General features: G+C 50.7%; 2 protein-coding genes across 2 annotated transcripts in view; one reads left to right on the top strand and one right to left on the bottom strand.

The window, feature by feature from the left end:
* SLA (Src like adaptor) overlaps positions 1-13559 on the bottom strand; it is a 65235-nt gene extending 51676 nt beyond the window's left edge. Inside the window, exon 1 of the mRNA XM_070476974.1 lies at positions 13320-13559. Within this exon, the coding sequence (XP_070333075.1) occupies positions 13320-13330 (11 nt within the window). The 5' untranslated portion in view covers positions 13331-13559. The remainder of the gene's footprint in view (positions 1-13319) is intronic.
* TG (thyroglobulin) overlaps positions 1-21770 on the top strand; it is a 238090-nt gene that overhangs the window by 193390 nt on the left and 22930 nt on the right. Inside the window, exons 42-44 of the mRNA XM_070476976.1 lie at positions 5126-5290; positions 6732-6899; positions 20763-20944. Coding sequence (XP_070333077.1) covers positions 5126-5290; positions 6732-6899; positions 20763-20944 — 515 coding nt within the window. The remainder of the gene's footprint in view (positions 1-5125; positions 5291-6731; positions 6900-20762; positions 20945-21770) is intronic.

Raw genomic sequence — 21770 nt, 5'->3', positions numbered from 1 at the left:
CCTAAAATACCTTCTGTCACACCCCGTTCAGAAGCCTTTACTAACTGCTTGTTGCCTGGGGGATACCTGCCTGTTTCCCGGGGTTTACTGCTTTCTAATTTCCTATCTTGCTTAGGCTGAATTTACAGCTCTCCCACATTTGTTCCTCACTTCCTCCCTGTGCACATGCCTCTCTTACTCAGGAGAAACAACTAATCCATCCATCAATTCATCCATCCATTCACTTACACAGTTGCTGGCTAACTCATTCAGTACCTCTTTTCCTGAGTTCTAAGTCCTAATTTTAAAGCTATGACCAATCTAGACAACATATTAAAAAGCAGAGACATTACTTTGCCAACAAAGTTCTGTCTAGCCAAAGCTACGGTTTTTCAAATAGTCGTGTATGGATGTGAGAGTTGGACCATAAAGAAAGCTGAGCGCCGAAGAATTGATGCTTTTGAACTGTGGTGTTGGAGAAAACTCTTGAGAGTCCCTTGTAGTGCAAGGAGATCCAACCAGTCCATCCTAAAGGAGATCAGTCCTGGGTGTTCATTGGAAGGACTGATGCTGAAGCTGAAACTCCAATACTTGGGTCACCTGATGGGAAGAACTGACTCACTGGAAAAGACCCTGATGCTGGGAAAGACTGAGGCAGGAGAAGAAGGGGATGACAGAGGATGAGATGATTGGATGGCATCACTGACTCAATGGACATGAGTTTAAGCGAGCTCCGGGAGTTGGTAGTAGACGGGGAAGCCTAGTGTGTTGTAGTCCATGGGGTTGCAGAGTCAGACATGACTGAGTGACTGAACTGACTGAAGTCCTAATTTGGGGATTCTGGGATTCCTGAAACCAGCTCCCAACCCACTTAGCTCCCTGGGGTGATCACTCAGACCCCTGGATTCACCTGCCATCCCTGCCCACTCCCCCAAGAGTGGCCACCTGCTCTCTTTCTTTTTCTCTAATCCCTTCCTCCCATCAAAGCCCATTCAAGTCCTAAGTCTGGGCAGCTTCCTCTGGACCACTCTCATGCCCAGAAATCTCTTCCCGCTCTGAACTTTGAAAGCACATGAATTTCTGCTTGTTCTCTTAACCCTGATGATGGAGAGCCTCATGTTAAGGCCACTAATATGTGTATCCTGCTGGATACAGTCCATGTTTTCAACAAGCAGGAAGTGAACCTGAGCAGAACCCCAGGACAGAGATCACAAGGGACTTGCTACCTGTCACTTGGTATGTAACCACAGGCTTAAGTGACTTGAGAATAAGTCAAATTATAGGAGTTAAACATGTGGATAACAATATCCATCATGATCATTACAACTAACTTTACTGAATGATAATTCCGTGTTAGGTAATTGGCTTCCATTATTTTATTTAATCCACATACCAGCTCTGTGAATGTTCATGAAAATAGCCCCACTTTTCAGATCAGGAGCCGGAAGCCCAGCATGACAAAGGGAATTGGCAAGATGGCCACAGGCAGAGTTGGGGTCAAAACCCTGGTGGGCCCAAACCCCGGAGCCATGCCTTTCCACTTTGCTTTGACCTCACATTCACACAGGGATGGAAAGGGACCGGCTACTCAGTCCCAGAGACTGAGGACGCATAAGGATAGAGCAGGTTGCTAAGGAGCCAGCCATCTAGGTTGGAATCCCAGTGCTGTCCCTCGCCAGCTGTGACATGCAGGGCAAGTGGCTTGATATCCACCCTGAGTTTCATCACCTGTAGGGCTCAGATAACCCAGTCCCCTCCACACCTTGCAGGATTGCTCTTTAAGGGTAAATCAAGCTTTATGAGCACAGCATGCTGGATCCAGTGACACATAGTGAGTGCTGTTTAAATGAGAATTGCCACCATCCTTGTTACGTCTCCCTGCAGGGCACCTTCACAAGGGCTCAGCGTGAATTAACTCCTTGATTCCACACTGTGCCCCCGGCGGGCACCCAGCTTCCCACTCACCCCCTCTCTCTCCAGGAGTGATCATCACCACCCTGACCCCGACCTCATGGGTGAGAAATGCACAGTGGGGGGTGGGCGGAGAGGGGTGAGGGAGGCGGTGAGAGGAGCCTGCACGTCCTGGAGGGCTCACGTGCCACCCAGGGCCCCCCTCCTCACCCCCCCAAAGAGGAAGGGCCCCCGGGCCCTCCTGGGACGGCACGTTTGTCACAGAAACTACCGCTCCTTGTTGCTTTCTGGGGAAGGCCTGTGAGGGGTTCACTGAGGTGTCCGAGTCAGGAGTCTGCCGTGTCTGTGTGTGTGACTGAGTGTCTGTGTGTGTGGCTGAGTGTCTGTGTGTTTCCGAGTGTGTCTGCGTGTGTCTTTCTATCTGCGTCTCTGTGTGTCAGTAAATGTGTGTGTGTGTCCTTGTGTGTGTGTGTGACTGTACCGTGAGTGCCTCTCTGACCATGTGGTCTGTGCACACGCTCGTCCAAGGGCACATCCTGACTCTGAAGTGACCGTTGTGGCTGACTGAGGTCAAGATACCATCCCACGTTTGGAGGCTCCAGAAGGAAGAAGCAGTGGTCAGCACTTGTGGTTTTTGCCCTGTGCTATTTTTAAAGTTAAAAAAAAAAAACAAAAACAAGCGGAAACTCATTGCCACTCGATAGCTAGGTCAGATTTAGATAAAGTCCGGGCCCAGAGCTGCGGGTGGCTGGCTGGTGTGACAGGGTGGGCTGAGAGACCCCGCTGCCGGCCCTGGGTCTGTGGAGCCCCATGGTGCCCACAGCAACGGCGACCTCTCTGTCTTCTGTGGGGAGGACGCCGCCCCCTCCTCTGGGCATCCTCACAGTGACCTGTGAGGTCGCTTCATCATCCGCATTTACAGATGAGGAATCCGAGGCCCCGGGGGTCTCTCACTGGCCCAAGGTCACTTCATCAGTGAGCGGCAGGGTTGGGGTTTGAACCTGGTTATTCTGCCCCCGAAGCCCCCTCTCTCTGCCTACCACCCCCTCCTCCCACCCCCAGTTCTGTCTTCCACCAAGTGCTTCAAAGTGAGGGCTGAGCCGGCCGTTGGCCTGTTTAACCACCGATTTTCCATGAAGAACATGGTTTCCTTCAGAAAGGTCGATTAAAATGAAGTCCTTGCAGAGAAAACATTCTCTGAGGCATCTTGCAATATCAGTGTAACCCACGCTGTTAACCACTTCCTCACCATATCAGGGACTCTGGCTTTTTATTTCTGTAGAAAATGTAGAACACAGTAGGGGGGCCCCCTCCTGAAGCCCACATCTCCTCTCAGCCTACCTGTGGGTCAAGCCAGCCCACCTTGGCCCCCGGCAGTCTGTCAGCTCAGTGCTGATTTAGAACATGGGGCTTTGGCTTTGAATATCTTGAGTGTGTATGTGCGTGTGTGTGTGTTTTCCCCTAAGTGTGAGCACTTGCGGTGGTCTTCATCGTTGGAAACACACCTGAGGGCACAGGGACTCTGTCCCTCACGATGGTGAGGACTCAGCCATGGCGACCCTACTCACTGCCACCATTGCTGACCTCCAGGCCCTGGGTTGGCTGGTGTTTTACTTTTATTACTGCTTAAGCCTGGAGTTAGGACTTTCCCCCGTTAACAGATGCTAAAGCTCAGAGCAAGTCTGACTGGAGACCCCCAGAGCTCCTCTGTGCCTTAAATCCCCTCATCTATAAAATCAGGTGATAATTCCCCCTGCCTAGTGGGATGATTGTGAGGCTTAAGTAAATTGTGTGGGTGTGTCCTCAGTCATGTCCGACTCTCTATGACCCCCTGGACTGAAGCCTGCCAGGCTCCTCTGTTCATAGATTTCTCCAGGCAAGAATACTGGAGTGGGTAGCCATTCCCTTCTCCAGAGGATCTTCCTGACCCAGGAATCGATCTAGAACCTTCCACTTTCTTCCTGGGTTCCTGAGCCTAGTACATTCTGAAGCCTGACTGAAGCCACAGGCTGTTTCTGCCTCTGAAAAGATTTTTGTGCTTGGCTAAGCTGCTCATTTCCCTATTTCTTTATTTCCATGTTTATCAAATGGAGACAGTAACAGCTGCTAAGGTACACAGCTATTGTGAGGACCCAATGAGATAAAACAAGATTAACTCAAGTTAATCGAAGTCCCCAGTCAATGGCCGTTCTGTTACTGTTGTTAGAGGCGGCATTGTCAGTAATGGTAGTGATGCCAGCAGTCCTGCCCAGGCTTTCTCGGATTCCGTGGTGGGCCCCAGCCTGTGTCTGAGCTGGAGGGAGGGGTTGACCTACAGAGGACAGGCCCCAGGATCCTACCCTGCTCAAATCAACTCTTCTACCCCGGGCAGAAGATTCAACCCCACCAACCGTCCAGGCTCAGAGACCCACCGTCCAGGACCTAGCAACCACCACCTGCCTTCTTAGAGAGAAAATGCTCCCAGAGACCTAAAGATTTTACGGAGACTTACGATGACTGCCGATATAATTTACTTGCACCATGACTGTGTTTCCATCACCTTCTAGGTGGGCATCTATTTTAAAGTCTGACTCTATCTTAACTGAGCCAGGAAATCTTGCTATTTAACAAATCCTCAGGAGGTGTCAGTGGGATATGCCCACCTTTTGCAGAGTCCTCTCCTCAGAGGACAGTTCTGATTTTTGTCCCTGCTCAACCACCATCAGCTCTTTGTCTCAATATGCAACCTTAGTTCAGGCTTCCCCAGTGACTCAGATGGTAAAGAATCTGCCTGCAATGCAGGAGACCCAGCTTCCATCCCTGAGTTGGTAAGATCCCCTGGAGAAGGACATGGCAACCCACTCCAGTGTTCTTGCATGGAGAATTTCATGAACAGGGGGGCCTGGTGGGCTACAGTCCATGGGATTGCAAAGAACTGGACTGCTGACTCACACATACACACACACACACTCAACCTTAGTTCATAGTCAGGACTGAAGATCACTCTGTCTACTGCTCTCACTTCACAGCAAGAAACCTGAGGCCCAGGGAGACTCATTCAAGACCACACAACATGTTGATGTGATACTGATCAGCCCTGACCTCCCGGATGCCTATGGGTGTGCAGGGAAGGGTCCTGGGACTCCCACACCTGGAAGAAGGATGCAGAGCCTTGATGTGGCCCTGGGGTCTCTGGGCTGAGCAGGGAGTGGGAGATGATCTAGACTTCAGGCTCTGAGTCTGCTCTCTCTTCCAGGGCGGCTCTGCACTCTCCCCAGCTGCTGTCATCAGGCCGGAGAGGGCTCGGCAACAGGCAGCTGCTTTGGCAAAGGAGGTTGGCTGCCCCAGCTCATCCGTCCAAGAAATGGTGTCCTGCCTCCTCCAGGAGCCGGCCAATATCCTCAATGATGCCCAGACCAAGGTGGGCACTCGTGTGTGAGTTGGGGAGGGAGGGATCTTTTACAAATGGAAACCCGGCCAGAAAGGAGACAGGATCCACCTAAGGCCATGCAGCAGGTTGGTGACCAGCTGGGGCCGAATGCATATTCCCTGACACCCGTTCCCCAAGCTGTGCCTGGGCTGCAGTATGTCATGGACTAAACTCAGGTCCTGAGGATTGATCCGTCTCTACATCAGATTTTGTCTGTACTATGGGGATAATAGGGTTTCCCAGGTGGCTCAGTGGTAAAGAATCCACCTGCCAATGCAGGAGACCCTGGAGACCTGGGTTTGATCCCTGGGTCGGGAAGATTTCCCCTGGAGGAGAAAATGGCAACCCACTCCAGTATTCTTGCCTGGGGAATCCCATAGACAGAAGAGCCTGGTGGGCTACAGTCCATGGGGTCCCAAAGACTCAGACACGACTGAGTGTGCACGCAGAGTGGGGTTAATGATGGGAGTGGGAGAAGAAGATGAGGTGACATCTGTAAAGGCTCTTGCTGGGATTGTGGCATCACCCGGTCAGGTCACAGTGACACATAGAGTACTGTGGGCAGGGCTGCAGTTCAGTGAGGCCACCACGCCCCTTAGACATGACAGCTGGGTGCTTCTTCTCCAGGGTATAAAGACAGTGCTCGCAGCCCCCAGGCACCCTGCCTGGCCCTGATATTGACAAAGGGACTCTAGCAAGAATAACTTGTCATCTGAGCTGAGGCTTTAATCCCTTCTGCAGTGGGCCTGGACTCATGGACCTGGAGCAGGTCTTATCCTCAGCTCCTCCAAATATGGGCTAATCGGATCATGACTAAAGCTGATGAATTTCCCCCATCATGTCCTGCCTTTGGCCACCACCACGATCAGTATCTCTTACAGGCTCAGGCTTACCCATTTCTCCCAGTGGATCTGTTGTCACACCAGTGGGAGGTTCTGGGATGTTCCCCTAGGGACTAGTCACTGCTCCGAGGAAGACTCGCCATCCTGACCCCGGCACTGTGGCCTGGTGTCCGGCCTGCTTGCTGTTCTGACCACATTGCTCTTATTTCCCAGTAGAGCTTTGGGTGAACAGCCAGCATTGCTGTTCTTTATGGCTGAGACTTGATTAAGTGAAGCAACTGTGTTGTGCTCAGTAGTTCAGTCGTGTCTGACTCTTTGTGACCCTTTGGACTGTAGCCTGCCAGGCTTCTCTGTCTGTGGGATTTTTCAGGCAAGACTACTGGAGTGGGTTGCTATTTCCTCCTCCAGGGGATCTTCTCTACCCAGGGACTGAACCCTCATCTCCTGCATCTCCTGCATTGGCAGGCGGGGTTCTTTACCACTGAGCCACCTGGGAAGCCCCCAGTGAAGCAGTGCATCTGGCTGTCTCAGTATCAGTCTTTAAGGATGAAGTCTGTATAAACCATGACACCCCTTTGCACCTGATGCAGCTGCTGGCTGTGAGCGGTCCCTTCCACTACTGGGGTCCAGTGGTCGACGGCCAGTACCTCCGAGAGGCCCCAGCCCGAGCGCTACAGAGGGCCCCACGGGCCAAGGTGGATCTGCTCATCGGAAGTTCTCAGGACGACGGGCTCATCAATAGAGCCAAGGCCGTGAAGGTAGGTGGGAGGGGCCTCGGGGTGTGGCCCAGTGACTCTGGACCTAAGCAAGACCTTGGTCAAGAGTCATGGACTTGCTTGCTTATTATTTTCAAGACAGTCACTGAAAAGCTACATGTACAAAAGCTCTGTAAGGAATTTAGGAGATGGTAGTGGGGGTGGGGTTCAGAAATAAGACACCTGCTGTGTTGTGAACAACACAGACACAGACACATCCAGAAACTACATCTGTGAATGTATGAATCACAGTGGGAAACTATCAGCAAGGCTGACTCAGAGCTCTGTAGCCTCAGGGTTCCAGGCTGTGCATACCCCATGTACCCACGAAGGATGCTTATCCCATGGAGGCTGGGAGAAGGAGAGGCGGGGGGATGAAGGGAGTCTGGCAGGGAAGCCCAAACTCGAGCCTTGTGGTGGCTTGCTGGGGACACAGCAAAGTGTGAGGGACTCGTGGGGTCGTTTATCTGCCTGAGCACACGCTTCCTGCTCAGACCAGAGAAGCCATCACTCCTCACTAGGATGCGGCCACCCCCGGGAAGGGGCCGGGCACACTGGCCCCTGGCCCACCCCCCTCTCCCTGGCCAGCTGCTCCTGACGGCCCCCTAGGTTGTCAGCGTGGGATGGTGGGCCCAGCGCATGACACACACAGAGGACACTCAATGTTGGCTCAGTCTGACTCTATTGACTATAAGGCAGTTTCATTAGAATTAATAACAGCAAATAAGGATCATTAACACAACCGAACGGGATCTCTCATCCTTTGGATGATTCTATTCCCTTGTGTAATCTACCTCCCATGGGGGAATCTATCTTAGAGCAAAAGAAAAAGAAATACAAACCACCAGTTTGAGATGAGATATATTAATATATAAAGGTATTAATCACAGCATTAATTGTTATAGCAAAACATTGGAAGCAACTCAAATTTCCATGAACGGGGAAATGGTTAACTGAATGAAGATACAGACAAACTATTGAATATATATAAAACGCAGGTCGTAAAAAGAATGAACCAGGTACATCTCTCCTGCCTTGAGGATGCCTGTGATATGTTGTTGAATAGAGGAGTGTGAAATTAAGGTAGTATTCGTATATTTAAAAAAAAACAGTGTATATCTGTAAACATGTAAATGTGTATAATTGTATATATTTCTATATGAAAGGATACACAGCAAACAATTAACATGGACTATCTCAGGAGGTGCATTGGTGTGAAAAAGTATTTTCATAATACTATGAATTTAGTATTATGAACATTACTATCATACCTATGTACCCATTATCCATAACATACATGCATATATGTATGCCTATACAGGTATGTATGGGCTTCTCTGGTGGCTCAGTGGTAAAGAATCCAACTGCCAATTCAGGCTATATGGGTTCAATCCCTGGTCCAAGAAGATGCCCTGGAGAAGGAAACGGCTACCTACTTTAGGAGTCTTGTCTGAAGAACCCCATAGAGCCGAGCATGCTGCGGTCCATGGGGTTGCAGTCGGAAACGACTTAGTGGCTGAACAACACCATCTGCATGTGTATAAACAGAGAGCATTGTGTGTGCATTTGTGTGTGCGTGTGTATTGAGAGGTGGCATACAGCAAAGCTCAGTCACTATCAGCTTCCATCGGGTGACTCACAGCCGTGAAGAAGGAATTTTGCCTCTGATCCATCTCTGCTTTTCTGCCAAGCACTCATCTATGTCTCAGCCCTTTATTTCAAGGGTCTGCAACTTGGTTCTGAACCAGACTGACGGTTTCACTCAGGAAACACTGAAACAATGTCGCTCTCCACCACTAGCCCTGGGCTTTTCTTGAAAGCAGAGGCTCTTCAAATTACTTTTGATTAAGTCTGTCATCAGTTAAAAAGTAGTAAGCTTAGTCATTTGAGTATAAATAATATACATGCATAGTCCTGTACTAATTGTTATAAAAGATTCACAAAAACAGAATGTTTTAAAGCATGAGAAAGAAATGAATGTCCTTTCTTGCTGCATGCTCTCTATACTCCACGTGGGAGACAACGCCCTAAGGCACGGGCAGGATGGAAAGACGTGCGCATCGGCCCTGGATTCCCTTCCATGCAGTTCCTTATTTCACATGACCCAGCAGGGGAGGACTCGGGAAGCTTTGTGTAGAAGATATTATATCCTCGAAGCTCTGAGTCTTTGGACCATGCACTGAAAATGCATCCTAGCCCATTTCCAACCTTAGAGAGTGGGGAAGAACTACATTCCTGGGAGCCTAGGGAGCCTCCTAGACAGGTGGGGGGAAGCAGGCCCCAGCAGCAAATTCCAGCAAATGCCACACGGCATCGTGAGGAGCTCCCTGCGCACTCCAGTGGGTCCTGGGCGGCTGTCCGTGTTAAATACAGCAATGTGGACATGTTGATCCCAGTTGACGGACCTGGTGCTGGGGTTGACTGTAGGGCAGCTCAGGTTTATATTTTGGGGGTGATGACAGCGCAGTGGAAGAGAATGGTCTGCGGCTGCCTTGGTCTTTCCTCTCCCGGCAGCATCTTGGGATTTTGCCAGCTCTGCCCTTAATCTCTGAGCCCCCAAGGCAGGGAGCCTGGGTCCAAAGGACTAGGAACCCTCCCGAGCAATGTGTTTCTATTCCTCTCATTGAGTTTCCCATAGAGGCTTTCAAGGAGCTGTTTCCTTGGTCCACTTGCAAAGAAAGATGGTGTCTGCTGACGAGAGCTCTCTGCCCACATCCAGAGGCGGGTAGGGGGCCAGGCTCCAGATCAGAGAACTGGCCGGGAGGTCGGGATGCAGTAGCGCTCGGCTCTGTTCCTGTCTCTGCTTGTATCCCATCCCGGCCAGTGATCTCTTAGCGCCTTTGTTCTGGTTGGACTATCCCTGTCTTACTTCCCTTCTGTGTTTGTCCTCCTGTGAACAGGCACTAGTGCAGCCATTGGCAGGGTCTTGGGAGACTATGTCCCCCTGGGAACTCACCTAGGGGCCGACTGGAAAATTGGGAGGAAGAAGGATGTGGTAACAGTCGGGCTTGGGGCCCAGTGCACACTTGCAGAGCCATCACGTGTACATGCCTGCCTCTCCTGGACGGACCTGTACCTCCAGCCCGACTCTCTTATCTCCCACCCAGGCTTTTCCCTTGAACCCTAGACTGGCTTAGCCCATGGTCTACTTGGCATCCTCACTTAGAGGTCTCATCGCTTCTCACTCTTAACACAGCCAAAGGAACTGCGGATTCCACTTATGCCCTCCCCCGACCCCAACCAGCTTGTCCTCCACTGCCTTCACCATCATAATAAATAGCAACTCCTGCTTCTGCAGGCACAGGCTCCAAACCTCTCTTGCTCCTAGCTTTCCATCAGCATGTCCATCTGGCTTTATCTTCAGAACGTTCCAGCCCTCTCTCCCCACCGCTTCTGCCTTCACCCTGACCCATGCCATCATCTTTCTCCAGGATTTTTATAATGGCCGCCAACCATCGTCCAGCTTCTGGTTTTGCCTCCTATGAGGTGTAAGAACCACCGTGGCTAGAGTAATCCCTTCACAGGATAAGTCACATCACTTCACTCCTCAGAGTCCTCCAGTGGCCTCAGCTCACACAGGGGAAAAGCCACAATCCATCACGACCAGTATCTGGTGTGGCCCTTTTGGTCTTTGACCTCATCTTCTGCAGCTTCCCTCTTGCACACTATGCTTTAGCCCAACTGGTCCCTGTGGCAGTCCTCAGATCTGCTGAGCACACTCCCACCTCAGGATCTTGGCACTTTCCGTTCCCTCTTCTAGAATGTTCTTTGGCTGTGCTGGTTCTTTGTTGCAGGCTCCCTAGTTGTGGCTCGTTGGCTTAGTAACTCTGTGGCATGTGGGACCTTAAGTTCCTGACCAGGGAGCGAACCCTCAAAGGGGGGTTCTTAACCACTAGACCACCTAGGATGTTCTTCTCCAGGTAACTCACTGCCTCACCCCCTTTAGGGTCTGTTTCTTCAGAAAGAACTTGCTGGACCACTTTGGTGGAGAGGGCACCACACCCCCAGCATTCTCTCTCTCGCTTATCCTGCTCTCCATCCTCAGCAGTTGTACCCCTGAAAGTTATCTATTTGTCTATCATATTTCTTCCTCCTCTAGCATGTGAGCACATATCAGTTGCCCTGAGCTCAGAGACTTTATCTATTTTGCTTTCTTCTATATCTCCGGTGTCTATAAAAGTGTCTGGTACACAGTAAGTGCTTGATGAATCTTTGTTAGTTTGAAAGAATAAAATTATGGATCTGACTTAGGAATCTTCCAGGAAATACTGGGTTGACCAAAGCCAATAATTCAGCCCCAACCAACTTTATGGATCAGGGATTATTATCACTAATTTTCCAATGGGAAACCAGTTCAGAGAGAAGTCAGAATTCAAATCCAAGTCTGTCCAACTCCAAAGGCACTCTATATCTATCCCAGCCTTCTGGGAAAAGCCAGCCATCCCTTCATGAGCTTACCATCCACCAATGACAGCATGCTGGGTGCTCACACAGACAGAAACTCAGGTAGAATCAGGACCACTCAATGCAAAGGGCTTTTCAGTTCCTTCCCCACTCTTCTTTTATCTCAGCCATAATGCTATGAGGTCCATACTCATGAAGCAACATTTAACACCATTGTATTGAGGAAGAAACTTGTTTTGAGAGCATTGATGTTGTCCTAAGGTCACCAGGGGCTTCCCTGGTGGCTCAGATGGTAAAAAGTCCACCTGCAATGCAGAAGACCTGGGTTCGACCCCTGGGTCAGGAAGATCCCTTGGTGGGGAAAATGGCAACCCAGTCCAGTATTCTTGCCTGGAGAATCTCATGGACCAAGGAGCCTGGTGGGCTAAAGTCCGTGGGGGTCTCAAAGAGTCAGACACCATTGAGTGACTAAACATGCACATACGACAGGTCACCTAACTAGTCATTTGCAAAGCCGAGTCTCCACTGCAGGTCCTCTAGCTCCAGTTGGGGGTGCTTTCTGTATCCAACTCTAGGAAACTGGGCGGGGGGTTGGCAGTGTGGAAATGCACTAGCAACATCTATACCCTACAGACAGATCATGGCCCAGAGGAGTCCTCAGAATCCTGCCTGACACAGAGCTGCCATGGACCAGCGTGGACACCCAAGTGGGAACCACGCTACCAGCTGCCCTCTGGATGTGGTGTTGAAGTTCCTCTTTTATTTTGAACAACCCTGCTCTCGCTTGCCCTCTGGGTTACCCTGCCTTGTCTCAGCCTGCTTGTGACCTGCATTCAGGGTTGGGCTGTGGGTTTCTCCATTTCCCCCTGGACCGCTCTGTAGCACTTGAGTCCTACTGCCGTTAGTCAAGGAGAAGCCCAGGGTGGCACAGCCCCGAGGACCTTCATCCCAGCAATTCCTTCTCCCCAATCCTCCCCTCATCTGCCTGGCTCCGCCTCCCACACCCTGTCTGTGCTGAAAGCAGGACAAGTCCACTAGAACAGGGTCTCGGGCATGTTTTCCCAGCACAGAGACCTGCTCAACTAGTCATGGGACACTTAACAAGGCCACTTACTCCCCAACACTGTGCTAGGTGTTTGGGACATAAATACAAACTAAATTCCTGCCCTCGAGAAGCTCACAAACAAGGAACAAAATAGAAAATGAGCACAAATAAATCACTAAAAGGCAGTTTAATACACACTGTTTGGAGAGACAGACACCTACTGCAGGACCTCTGTGCAGTCGGCGAAGAGGGGGTCATTGGACCCGTGGTGGTACTGACAGCAGAAGTAACCCAGTGATGATGGAACTGGCCAGCACCCCGTCCCCCGAGCTGTCTGTCAGCAGAGTGGGAAAGTGTCCTGGGTGTCCACGGATTGTGATCAGGAGGATTTGCGCTCACTAGAGCCTGAGCCTCAGTTCCCCTATCTGTAAAATCGGGAGATTATTAGTACATATCCCCATAAAGATGTTGAAAGAAAAAATACAGGCAGCTGTAGCATGTGCTCAATAAATATTAGCTTTTCCCTTGATTCTTTAACTGTGCTATGACAATCAGTATCAAAGTTATTGTCCCCAGTCCATAGAATGATCCCGAGAAGGCAGGAATACAAAGAGCGTACGATCATTGAACCACCTCACCTGACCTGCGCCAGTTTTCCAAATCGTGCCAGATACACACACTTGCTTTCCTCTCATTCACCCTTGCATCAGTATCATCCAGAACCCAACCCACATACACACACCATCCAGCTTCCCAGGGAAAGTCACGAGATAGATAGACATCCCTCCCACCCCAAGTAAGCCCCTGACTCACCCGTCCGTCACAGCAGCAGAGACCCAATAAATTCCCTCAGCCCAAAGAGGGTGGGTAGGGTTTCCAGCGAGTCCATGTGACGACCCTCAGCCCCCAGCACCCCAGTCCGCCTGTGGCCCACCCGAGGAGCTTTAATGACACCAGCAGAGTTAACCACGTACCGGTGGTGCATCGGCACTCCCTGAGATGCCCGGGATGGCTCTGTTCACAGAGAACGATCTTATTTTCTGAAGTAGCAGCTTTCCGTTGAAATTCTTCGTCAGTCACCGTGGTGGGGATTTTTCCCTCTTTTCTCTCTCTCTCTCTTCCTAACTGGTGAAATTGACAGTCTGCCTACATTAACCGGGCATTAATTTGCATGATCAAAAGCAGATTTGTTCCAAGAGGCAATGCTCTGCCTTCCCCTCCAAGCACAAGCATCTCCAAGGAAGGCGAGAAAAAAACCGCGATCGGCCCCCACCGCATTGCCCCTGAGCTTGGCCGGGAGTTGGCCTCGTCCAGGAGCAGGTGGGGCGGGGGCCCTGCAGGGAGCGAAGAGGGGGGGCAGCCCGTCTGAGAGTTGGAAAGTGGCACCTGGCAGCCCCAGGAGCTGGCATGAGCCCCAGCCTGGGAAAACCAAGCCTTTGGTGACAGATTACAGCAGAGGGGCGTGCCAGAGTCTCAGGGAGCACATGGATTTCCTGCGGGGAGAGAGGGGGACTGCCGCACGAATCCCCGGCCCTTTGGGGTAAAGAGGTGCGAGGGTCTGGGACTCTGGGCATCCTGGGGCCCTCTGGAGAGCCAGGACCCAGAATTATAAAAAACAGGTCTGGATTCCTTGCTTTAGCCTTGCAATGAAGGCAGCTGAAGCAGTCCGAGAGCTGCCAACTCTTTAATCTTTGAATGGGCACAGGGCAACCAACCCTGTAGTTAAGCGAGAACCTCTGTGTTTTTTTTCTTCTTTTAAAATGTATTTTTAATTGGAGGATAATTGCTTTACAATGTTGTGTTGGTTTCTGCCATGCAACAGCATGAACCAGCTATCTGTGTGTGTGTGTGTGTACACCCCCTCTCTCCTGAGCGTCCCTCCCAGCCTCTAGGTCTTCACAGAGCCCAGAGCTGAGCTCTCTGCTGTATGGCAGCTGCCCACTAGCTAGATGTTTTACTTGTGGTGGTGCATCTATTTCCATGCTACCCTGGAGCAGGAAATGGCAACCCCATCAGTAGTCTTGCCTGGAGAATCCCATGGCCAGGGGAGACTGGCAGGCTACCATCCATGGGGTCGCAAGAGTTGGACATGACTCAGCGACCAAACCGCCACTGTGCTGCTCTCTCGGGCCGCCCACCCTCTCTTTTCCTCACTGTGTCCACGTGTCTGCACCTGCATCTCTACACCTGCATCTCTACACCTGCATCTCTGCATCTTTGCATCTGCATCTCTGCATCTGCCTCTCTGCATCTGCATCTTTGCATCTGCATCTCTGCATCTGCCTCTCTGTTCTCGCCCTGCAGATAGGCTCATCAGTACCGTTCTCTTAGATTCCACGTGTATGCGTTACTGTATGGTATCTGTTTTTCTCTTTCTGACTGACTTCACTCTGTATACCAGGTTCTAAGTTCATCTGCCTCAGTTCAGTTGACTCAGCGTTGTTCCTTTTTATAGCTGAGTAATATTCCATTGTGTATATATACCACAATCTTTTTCTCCATTCGTCTGTCGACAGACGTCTAGGTTCCTTCCGTATCCTGGCTATTGTCAATAGTGCTGCGATGAATATTGTGTTACATGTGTCTTTCTGAATTATGGTTTTCTCAGGGCGTATGCCCAGTAGTGGGATTACTGGGTCATAGGGTAGTTTTAGTCCTATTTTTTAAGGACTCTTAGGCAGAGGTCACAGCACCCAACCCTGGGAGCTGTACTGAGAGCCATCCCCGCTGGTGCTGTAACCACCGGACCCTCAGCGTCGTCACTCACCCTAGTGAGTATCTCACCCTAGTCTCAGTATCCCCTGCCTGTGCTCTGGGAAGAGAAAACCAGGGATCAACAGGTTTGACTCATCCCCCCAAAACAGTAAAAATATTTTCTGACTGTGCCAGTAAAAGATGAATATAAGCCAGGCTGGATTCATTATTTTTTTGTAAGATTTTCTGATGCAGGCCATTTTTTAAGTCTTTATTGAATCTGTTGCAATATTGCTTCTGTCTTATGTTTTGGGTTTTTGGCCCTGAGTGGTGTGGGATCTGAGCCCCCCAGCCAGGGATGAACATGCACCCACTGCATTGGAAGGTGAAGTCTTAACCACGGACTGCCAGGGAGGTCCCTGGATTCATTAGTATATGTTCATTATTATTGTTATTATATTTATTTTTTTCTTTTGATTAAAAAAAATTAAAAGGAACATTTTATCATGCCGCCTACAATTATGACAGGGCCTGTCAAGAGGCCTGCTTGAAGGTGAAGTCAGCCTTTGGTCTGGTCACTTCCACACCCAGGGGTCAGGGCAGGAGGGGTCAAGACAAACTCTCTGAGGGCTCACCTCATGTCTCGGGGAACGTTGTAACTCCCAGCCCCCAGCCCCCACCAAAGAGATCAGGCTCCTGGCTCATAGGGTTTATGTTCCAGGGAAAGGACAGTGACAGTGGTGTGTAAACAAAGGAAATAGGAATTTCAGATCATGGAATGTGCTCTGAAGAAAGCTGTACCAGTAACAGGAGAGAAAAGGAAGCAATGGGGGAAAGCACTTTGCAGGGAGGTCAGGGAGGGGACCTCTGCTCCTCAGTGTTGAGAAGGGCCAGCTGTGAGGGCAACCAGTTGAGGAGCTGGTGCAAAGACCCCGGGTAGGGCTGGTTTGGGGGACGAGAAGGTCAGATGCTGTTAAACCCAGTGGGTGATGGGGGGAGCAGTAAGAGAGGAACGCAGACCTGTTAGGCCATCTGAATAGCGACTGGATTCTACTTGCAGGGGGCAGTTATCAGAAAGTTTACGCTAGAGAATGATACTCCTGATCTGTGAATTTGAAGAGCATTCTGGCAGCTCTATGGAAAACTGACTGTGGAAAGATAACAAAGGACTTAGAGACCAGACTGAGGTCCACTGCGAGGTCCAGGGGACAAGCTGGTGCATTGTTAGGGTTAAAGACATGGTAGTGGTGAAACATGCTCAGAGTGGGGATATGTGTAGGATGGGCAGTTGGGTGGGTGAGCGGGGGAGTTCAGGAACGGGTTGATAGCTATAGATACAGATCTGGAAGAAAACCAGGAAATCTTGATGTTGCAGAAAGCCAAGAAAGCAACGTGTTTGTGAAAGGAAGCTGAGGTCAAGGGTAGAACGTCATTGGAAGTGGTGTGAGATGAGGGTAGAGATCTGACCCCTGGACCTGACAGGATGTAGGTCCCAGGGCCCCTTGATAAGAGCTGTATTGGGGGTGAGGGGAAGGCCTGAGTGATGAGTGTAGGCTGAGGAGGGAGTGAGGAAGCGATCGTGTGCTTCCCAAACCCACCCTCTTTCTGCTTCACCCCCATCTCCGCTGGACACCAACCCTTGACAGTTTCCACTACCACTTCATTCATTGACACGTTACCTCTTTGACTTTACCAGGCTGTTCTGTGGGAAGGTCTGTGTCCTGCTCTTTTCAAACCCCTCAGCTGCTGGCCACAGTAGGCCTCTAATGTATGCCCATTAAACGAAGGAGGATTTATGTCTCCAGGTACCCTGGAGCTCTAGAGAATTCTGGGGGCATTTGTCCATTCACTCCCCCTTTCAGCGTGCACCTGATTGCCTTTGGGGATGCTGCTCTGGGTCTCCCTCTCCTCCAGCGAACGGTGTCACAACCGTTGTGCATAACTTCAGGGAGGGGAGAGCCAGGGGCTCCTGGGCTCCCTGCTGGGGCTTTGTGGAGCTGGGGACACTGCCCAGCAGTGAATCTTATGAGGCCACACACAGAGCCAGGTCTGAACCCCACATTCAGTTCTCCTAGCCACCAGCTTGCACGGTGACTGTGAATCCCTCTGCAGTCTCTAAAGGTTTCCCAGGCTGCTCTAACTGCTATGTGGGGCATATTCAGGGCAGTCCCTTAAAACCACACAGCTCAGATGTGCCAAGCCCTGATGGCCCTTAACGAGCACATGCCCAGCAAACCCGCCTCTGAGGAAGGTCCTGCCTGTAATTACACCTTGTGCCACTGGCCCCCAGCTTGGCAGTCACGTGGTGGCCCCACTCCCTCCTGCTGCCTCTTTAATTAAACCAGCAACGGCATCTGTGCTTCTGTCCGTGCCAAGCAGGAAGAGACCTGGGTCTTGCTGAAATCAGGCCCCTTCGCATTCACACACACCCCCCTGGGTCCCAGGTCCACGCTCCAGCCGTCTCCAGACTAGTGACCATGGACATTGTTATGTCCCAGCTCATCTGAGCAGCTCAGGTCCTCTTAGAATGTGAAACTAATCGCAGTCTCGTGGCAGCAGAAACTGGGCCCTTCCCTTCAGCATTTTAGCTGTGGAACTGTTCAGGTTGTTCGAGGTGCTTCTAGTAAGGCCCAGGGCTTAATGGCGTGCTGCTCCTAAAAGCGGCCTCTTTGTGGAAAGAATTTCTGTAACACCAGGACAAGGTCAGTCATTCTCCAGCAGTGATTCAGAAGAGGAGTTCCAAGGGTCTGGACCCACAGCCAAGGGGACCAGCACGGATCAGGTCTTACTGTAAAACACGAGCTCCCCTGAGCCAGCTGAGCTGGGCCCAGGGTTGAGGCTGCATGCATCCAGCAGTAGGCATCATGCTAACAGTGTGTGTGTTTAACCTCAGGACAGTTTAATTAAGAGGGTAATGTTATTGTGCCCATTGCACAGAGGAGAAAAACGAAGGCAGAGAGGGCTTCAGTAACTTGTTCGTGAAGCACATCTAAGACCTAGTAAAGCTGGCACCCAAGTCCAGGTCTTTCCAGCTTTGGGGATTTGAATCTAGGATGTTTGACTTTGGACTTTCGACTTCTCCTGGGTTATTTCTACGAAGGTCAGGGTCTTCACTATTCATTCTGTCCAGCACTTACTGAGCACCGCGCTAAGTCCTGTGGTTCAGGGGTTCCTCAGTGATTCTGGAACACGAGAACAAGAATAGCCCCTGGGGATTCAGCAAAGCATCCTGAAGGCACCCAGGGGCCCCTGCCTGCATCTGGGACAAGGAAAAAAGTAATCACTACATCTACTGACCATGTGTGCCCAGAGCTGTGCTATGCCCTATGCATTAAAGTTTTGTTGGAATTTGACAGTGATTCTATGCAACTGCCCAACTCATATGGTGATTTTGGTATTTCAGTGAAATACACATGCTAAATGTTTAGCAATAATCAGAGTTATGTGAATGGTGACTAATATAATTTTGGGGATAAAATATTTCAAAAACTCTGAAAAGGGCAGAGAATAACATGATGATTTCCCCCTAAACTATTAGAAGATTGTGAAGTCAATTAGATTGCAGGCAAGCATTTTGAATAGACTAGATTAGACTAGACTAGAATAGAATACAATACAATGAAAACTATCAGATACATCATAGATGTTAACAACAATGAGAATGAGTGTTACTTGTGAACATTACTACAGGCCTTTGAGTGTGATTCCTTTGAGTTATTTCCTTTTGAGTGATTCCTTTGAGTGTGATTTTGTGTGTGATTCCTCATGTATCCAATGTCTTTTTATTATAGATCATGATCAGAAATATTTGATAATATATGCACTGTATAATAAACCCATGTTGATATAATAAACACTGATACAGTAAGCACATTGCTATTCAGATTTAAGAGGTATTAGTATTTTTTGCCGTATTTGCTTCAGATCTTTTTCCAAGAAATAACCCACCATAGATAGAATTCAGACTAAGCCCTCTTTGCACCCCTCTCCCATCTCCTTTCCTCATCTCTCCTGAAGCTGGTGTGTAGCCATCAGCAGACATGCTTCTGATCAGTGATTCGCCCAGGTCCAGGCTCTTGGTGAGACAGGCTAAACGCAGCACAGCCTGTGACCCCAGTGGGTTGCGTCTCAGACAGCAGGGATTTCTTACTGATCATACCCACTCCTTGAATTCTAAGCACAGGTCCGGTGTGCTTGGGAATGTTTTGGAAAACAATCTAAACACGTCAGGATGTCCTGATAAGCACATGTCAGTGTTGACCTAAGAGTTAGAAATATGTAAACACACATCCTAGGACTGTACAAGAGCCAAGGGGCCTGGACCTCACACATGGGAGCTGCGTCTCCCTCCGCCCCTTGTCTTCAGAAATAAGGAAACTGAGTCTTGGGAGGGAGCACATGGCTCTCCCCAGACTCTCCCAGGAAGACAAGACAAGTAAGGAAGGGAAGAAGGAAGAGGAGGAAGACAAATACCATACGACTTCACTTGCAGGCGAAACAAGCAACTGAACAAACCAAACCAAGCAACTGAACAAACCAAACCAAGCAGCAATAAACACGAAGACACCGCGGGGGGCAGAGTAGCGGTAATGGGTGGGGGAGGGCAAAACGGGTAAAAGGGACTGACTTCAGTTTCATTTACTGTCTCAAGCGTATGTGATGGGATGGAAACTAAACCTTTGGTGGTGAGCTCACGGTCGGGTACCCAGAAGTAGGAATAGAATGTTGTACACATCCAACTCATCTAACGTTATAGACCAGTGTTACTGCAGTTTAAAAACAAGTTTTGGAAAGAAGAGAGAAGAAAGCAAACAAGAAAGAAAGGAAAGACAGGAGGGAGGGAAAGAAGGAGGAAGAAAGACAGGAAGCAAAGGAGGAAAGAGAGGAAGAAGGGGGAAGGACTCATTTCCAACTGGATGCCCATCCCCAGAGAGGGGATGCCATCCCCAGAGAGGTGCCTGGGAACCCCTCCCCATCCCCGCCCATCCTCTGTGAAATCGCCCTGCCCCCGCCCTCTCACCCTGCTGTTTCTCTGCATAGCACCTGTCCCAGATGAACGCCGTAACTATTTGCTTATTTTCCACCTCCATCTCTAGAACATGAAGCCCGCGAGAGCAGGGAAGCTGGATCAGGGCTCCCTGAACAGCATGCTCAGGGCTGTTTCCCAGGCCTGGCAAGCAGCTGGCCCTGGCCCAGGAGTGGGTTTACCAGCAGAAGAGAGGACGGAGGACACCCTTACGTTGACTGCTTGAGTCAGTGAAGGAGACGGGAGTCTGCTCTGCTCACAAGCCCATGTGACAAGCTGGCTGAGCAGGTCCAGTGCAGGAGCACCCATCGTGAGACCTGAGAGCAGCCTGCAGCAAAGGCTGGCGTTCAGGGAGCGCTTGCGTATCGCCGGGGCCCTTTTCAGTGCTTCACGTGTGTTAACCTTTAAATCTTCCTTGCAGCCCTGCCTGGGTTGGTGGAGGCAGGCTCCGCTCTGTCCATTTTCAGGCTGGGAGAAGAGGGCCCAGAGAGGTACAGGTGCTTGTTTAAGGTCACACAGCTGGAAGGAGGCAGCGCTGGGATTTGCACCCAGGCAGTCTGGCTCTAGCACAGATGGGCTTCACACCATCTTCCACTGCTTTCCAGAGAGAAAATTCTAGACCAGGTGTTCGAGTGATGCTGACTCGAGGCCTTTCAGAATCTGACCAGGTGATTTCTGTATCTTTTTCTTTTTCAAGCAATTTGAAGAAAGTCAAGGCCGGACCAGTAGCAAAACAGCCTTTTATCAGGCTCTGCAGAACTCCCTGGGCGGCGAGGCAGCGGACGCCAGCGTGCAAGCTGCGGCCACGTGGTACTACTCCCTGGAGCACGACTCGGACGACTACGCCTCCTTCTCCCGCGCCCTGGAGCAGGCCACGCGGTGAGCACCCTGGGCGTGCGGGTCTGCCTCCGCGCAGGCGTGGGGATGCTCAGGCCATTTGGGGAGAACTGGGGCATGGTGCCGGTGCTTTTTGCTGCCTCCTTCATTCAGTCCAAAGTGCGGGCTGCCTGCCCACATGGGGGAGACACAAGGGGTGACCCAGTCCTTCCCTCCATGGTGCTTGCGCCTGCTGTATACACCAGGTGCATAGAAGCTGAGCTCAGCTATTGCTGATGGAGAACCAGGGAGGGGGGCGCTTGGTGCAGAAGGGACAGCCCAACCCAGCAGAGAGGACCCCACGTCCTCCAATCCAGCGGTCTGGACCTAGGCTACCCTTGAGAACTGTGTAGGGAGCACTCGAAGGGTGGGGCAAGAGCCCAGGCCTCATAAGCACTGGTATACATCTCTCAGATGGTTAAAAGTTCGCCTGCGGTACAGGAGACCTGGGTTCAATCCCTGGGTCAGGAAGATCCCCTGGAGGATGAAATGGCAACCCACATCAGCATTCTTGCCTGGAGAATCCCATGGACAGAGGAGCCTGGCGGGCTATAGTCCATGGGGTTGCAAAGAGTCTGACAGGATGGAGTGACTAAGCATGAAATGTATTTCAAGGGTCCCCCAAGTGACTCTGCTTTGTGGCCAGAATTCACCTTGCACAGGAAACACAGGGCTAGACAGGGGAAGGTTTGTTTCTGATGTCACACCTAGAATAGAGGACACAGGGCTTCTAAGGCCGTGCGACCCCTTCCCCAGGATGCTGCTTCTATGCTCACTGTTTATGGGTCTTGCTGCTCAAGTTCACTGCTTCCAGCTTCCTTCCCTGGGG

This window comes from Odocoileus virginianus, chromosome 15 (genome assembly GCF_023699985.2).
Source record: "Odocoileus virginianus isolate 20LAN1187 ecotype Illinois chromosome 15, Ovbor_1.2, whole genome shotgun sequence".
Classification (NCBI taxonomy): Eukaryota; Metazoa; Chordata; class Mammalia; order Artiodactyla; family Cervidae; genus Odocoileus; species Odocoileus virginianus.
Note: the sequence above shows the minus strand (reverse complement) of the source record. Positions and strands in the feature narration are given on the sequence as shown.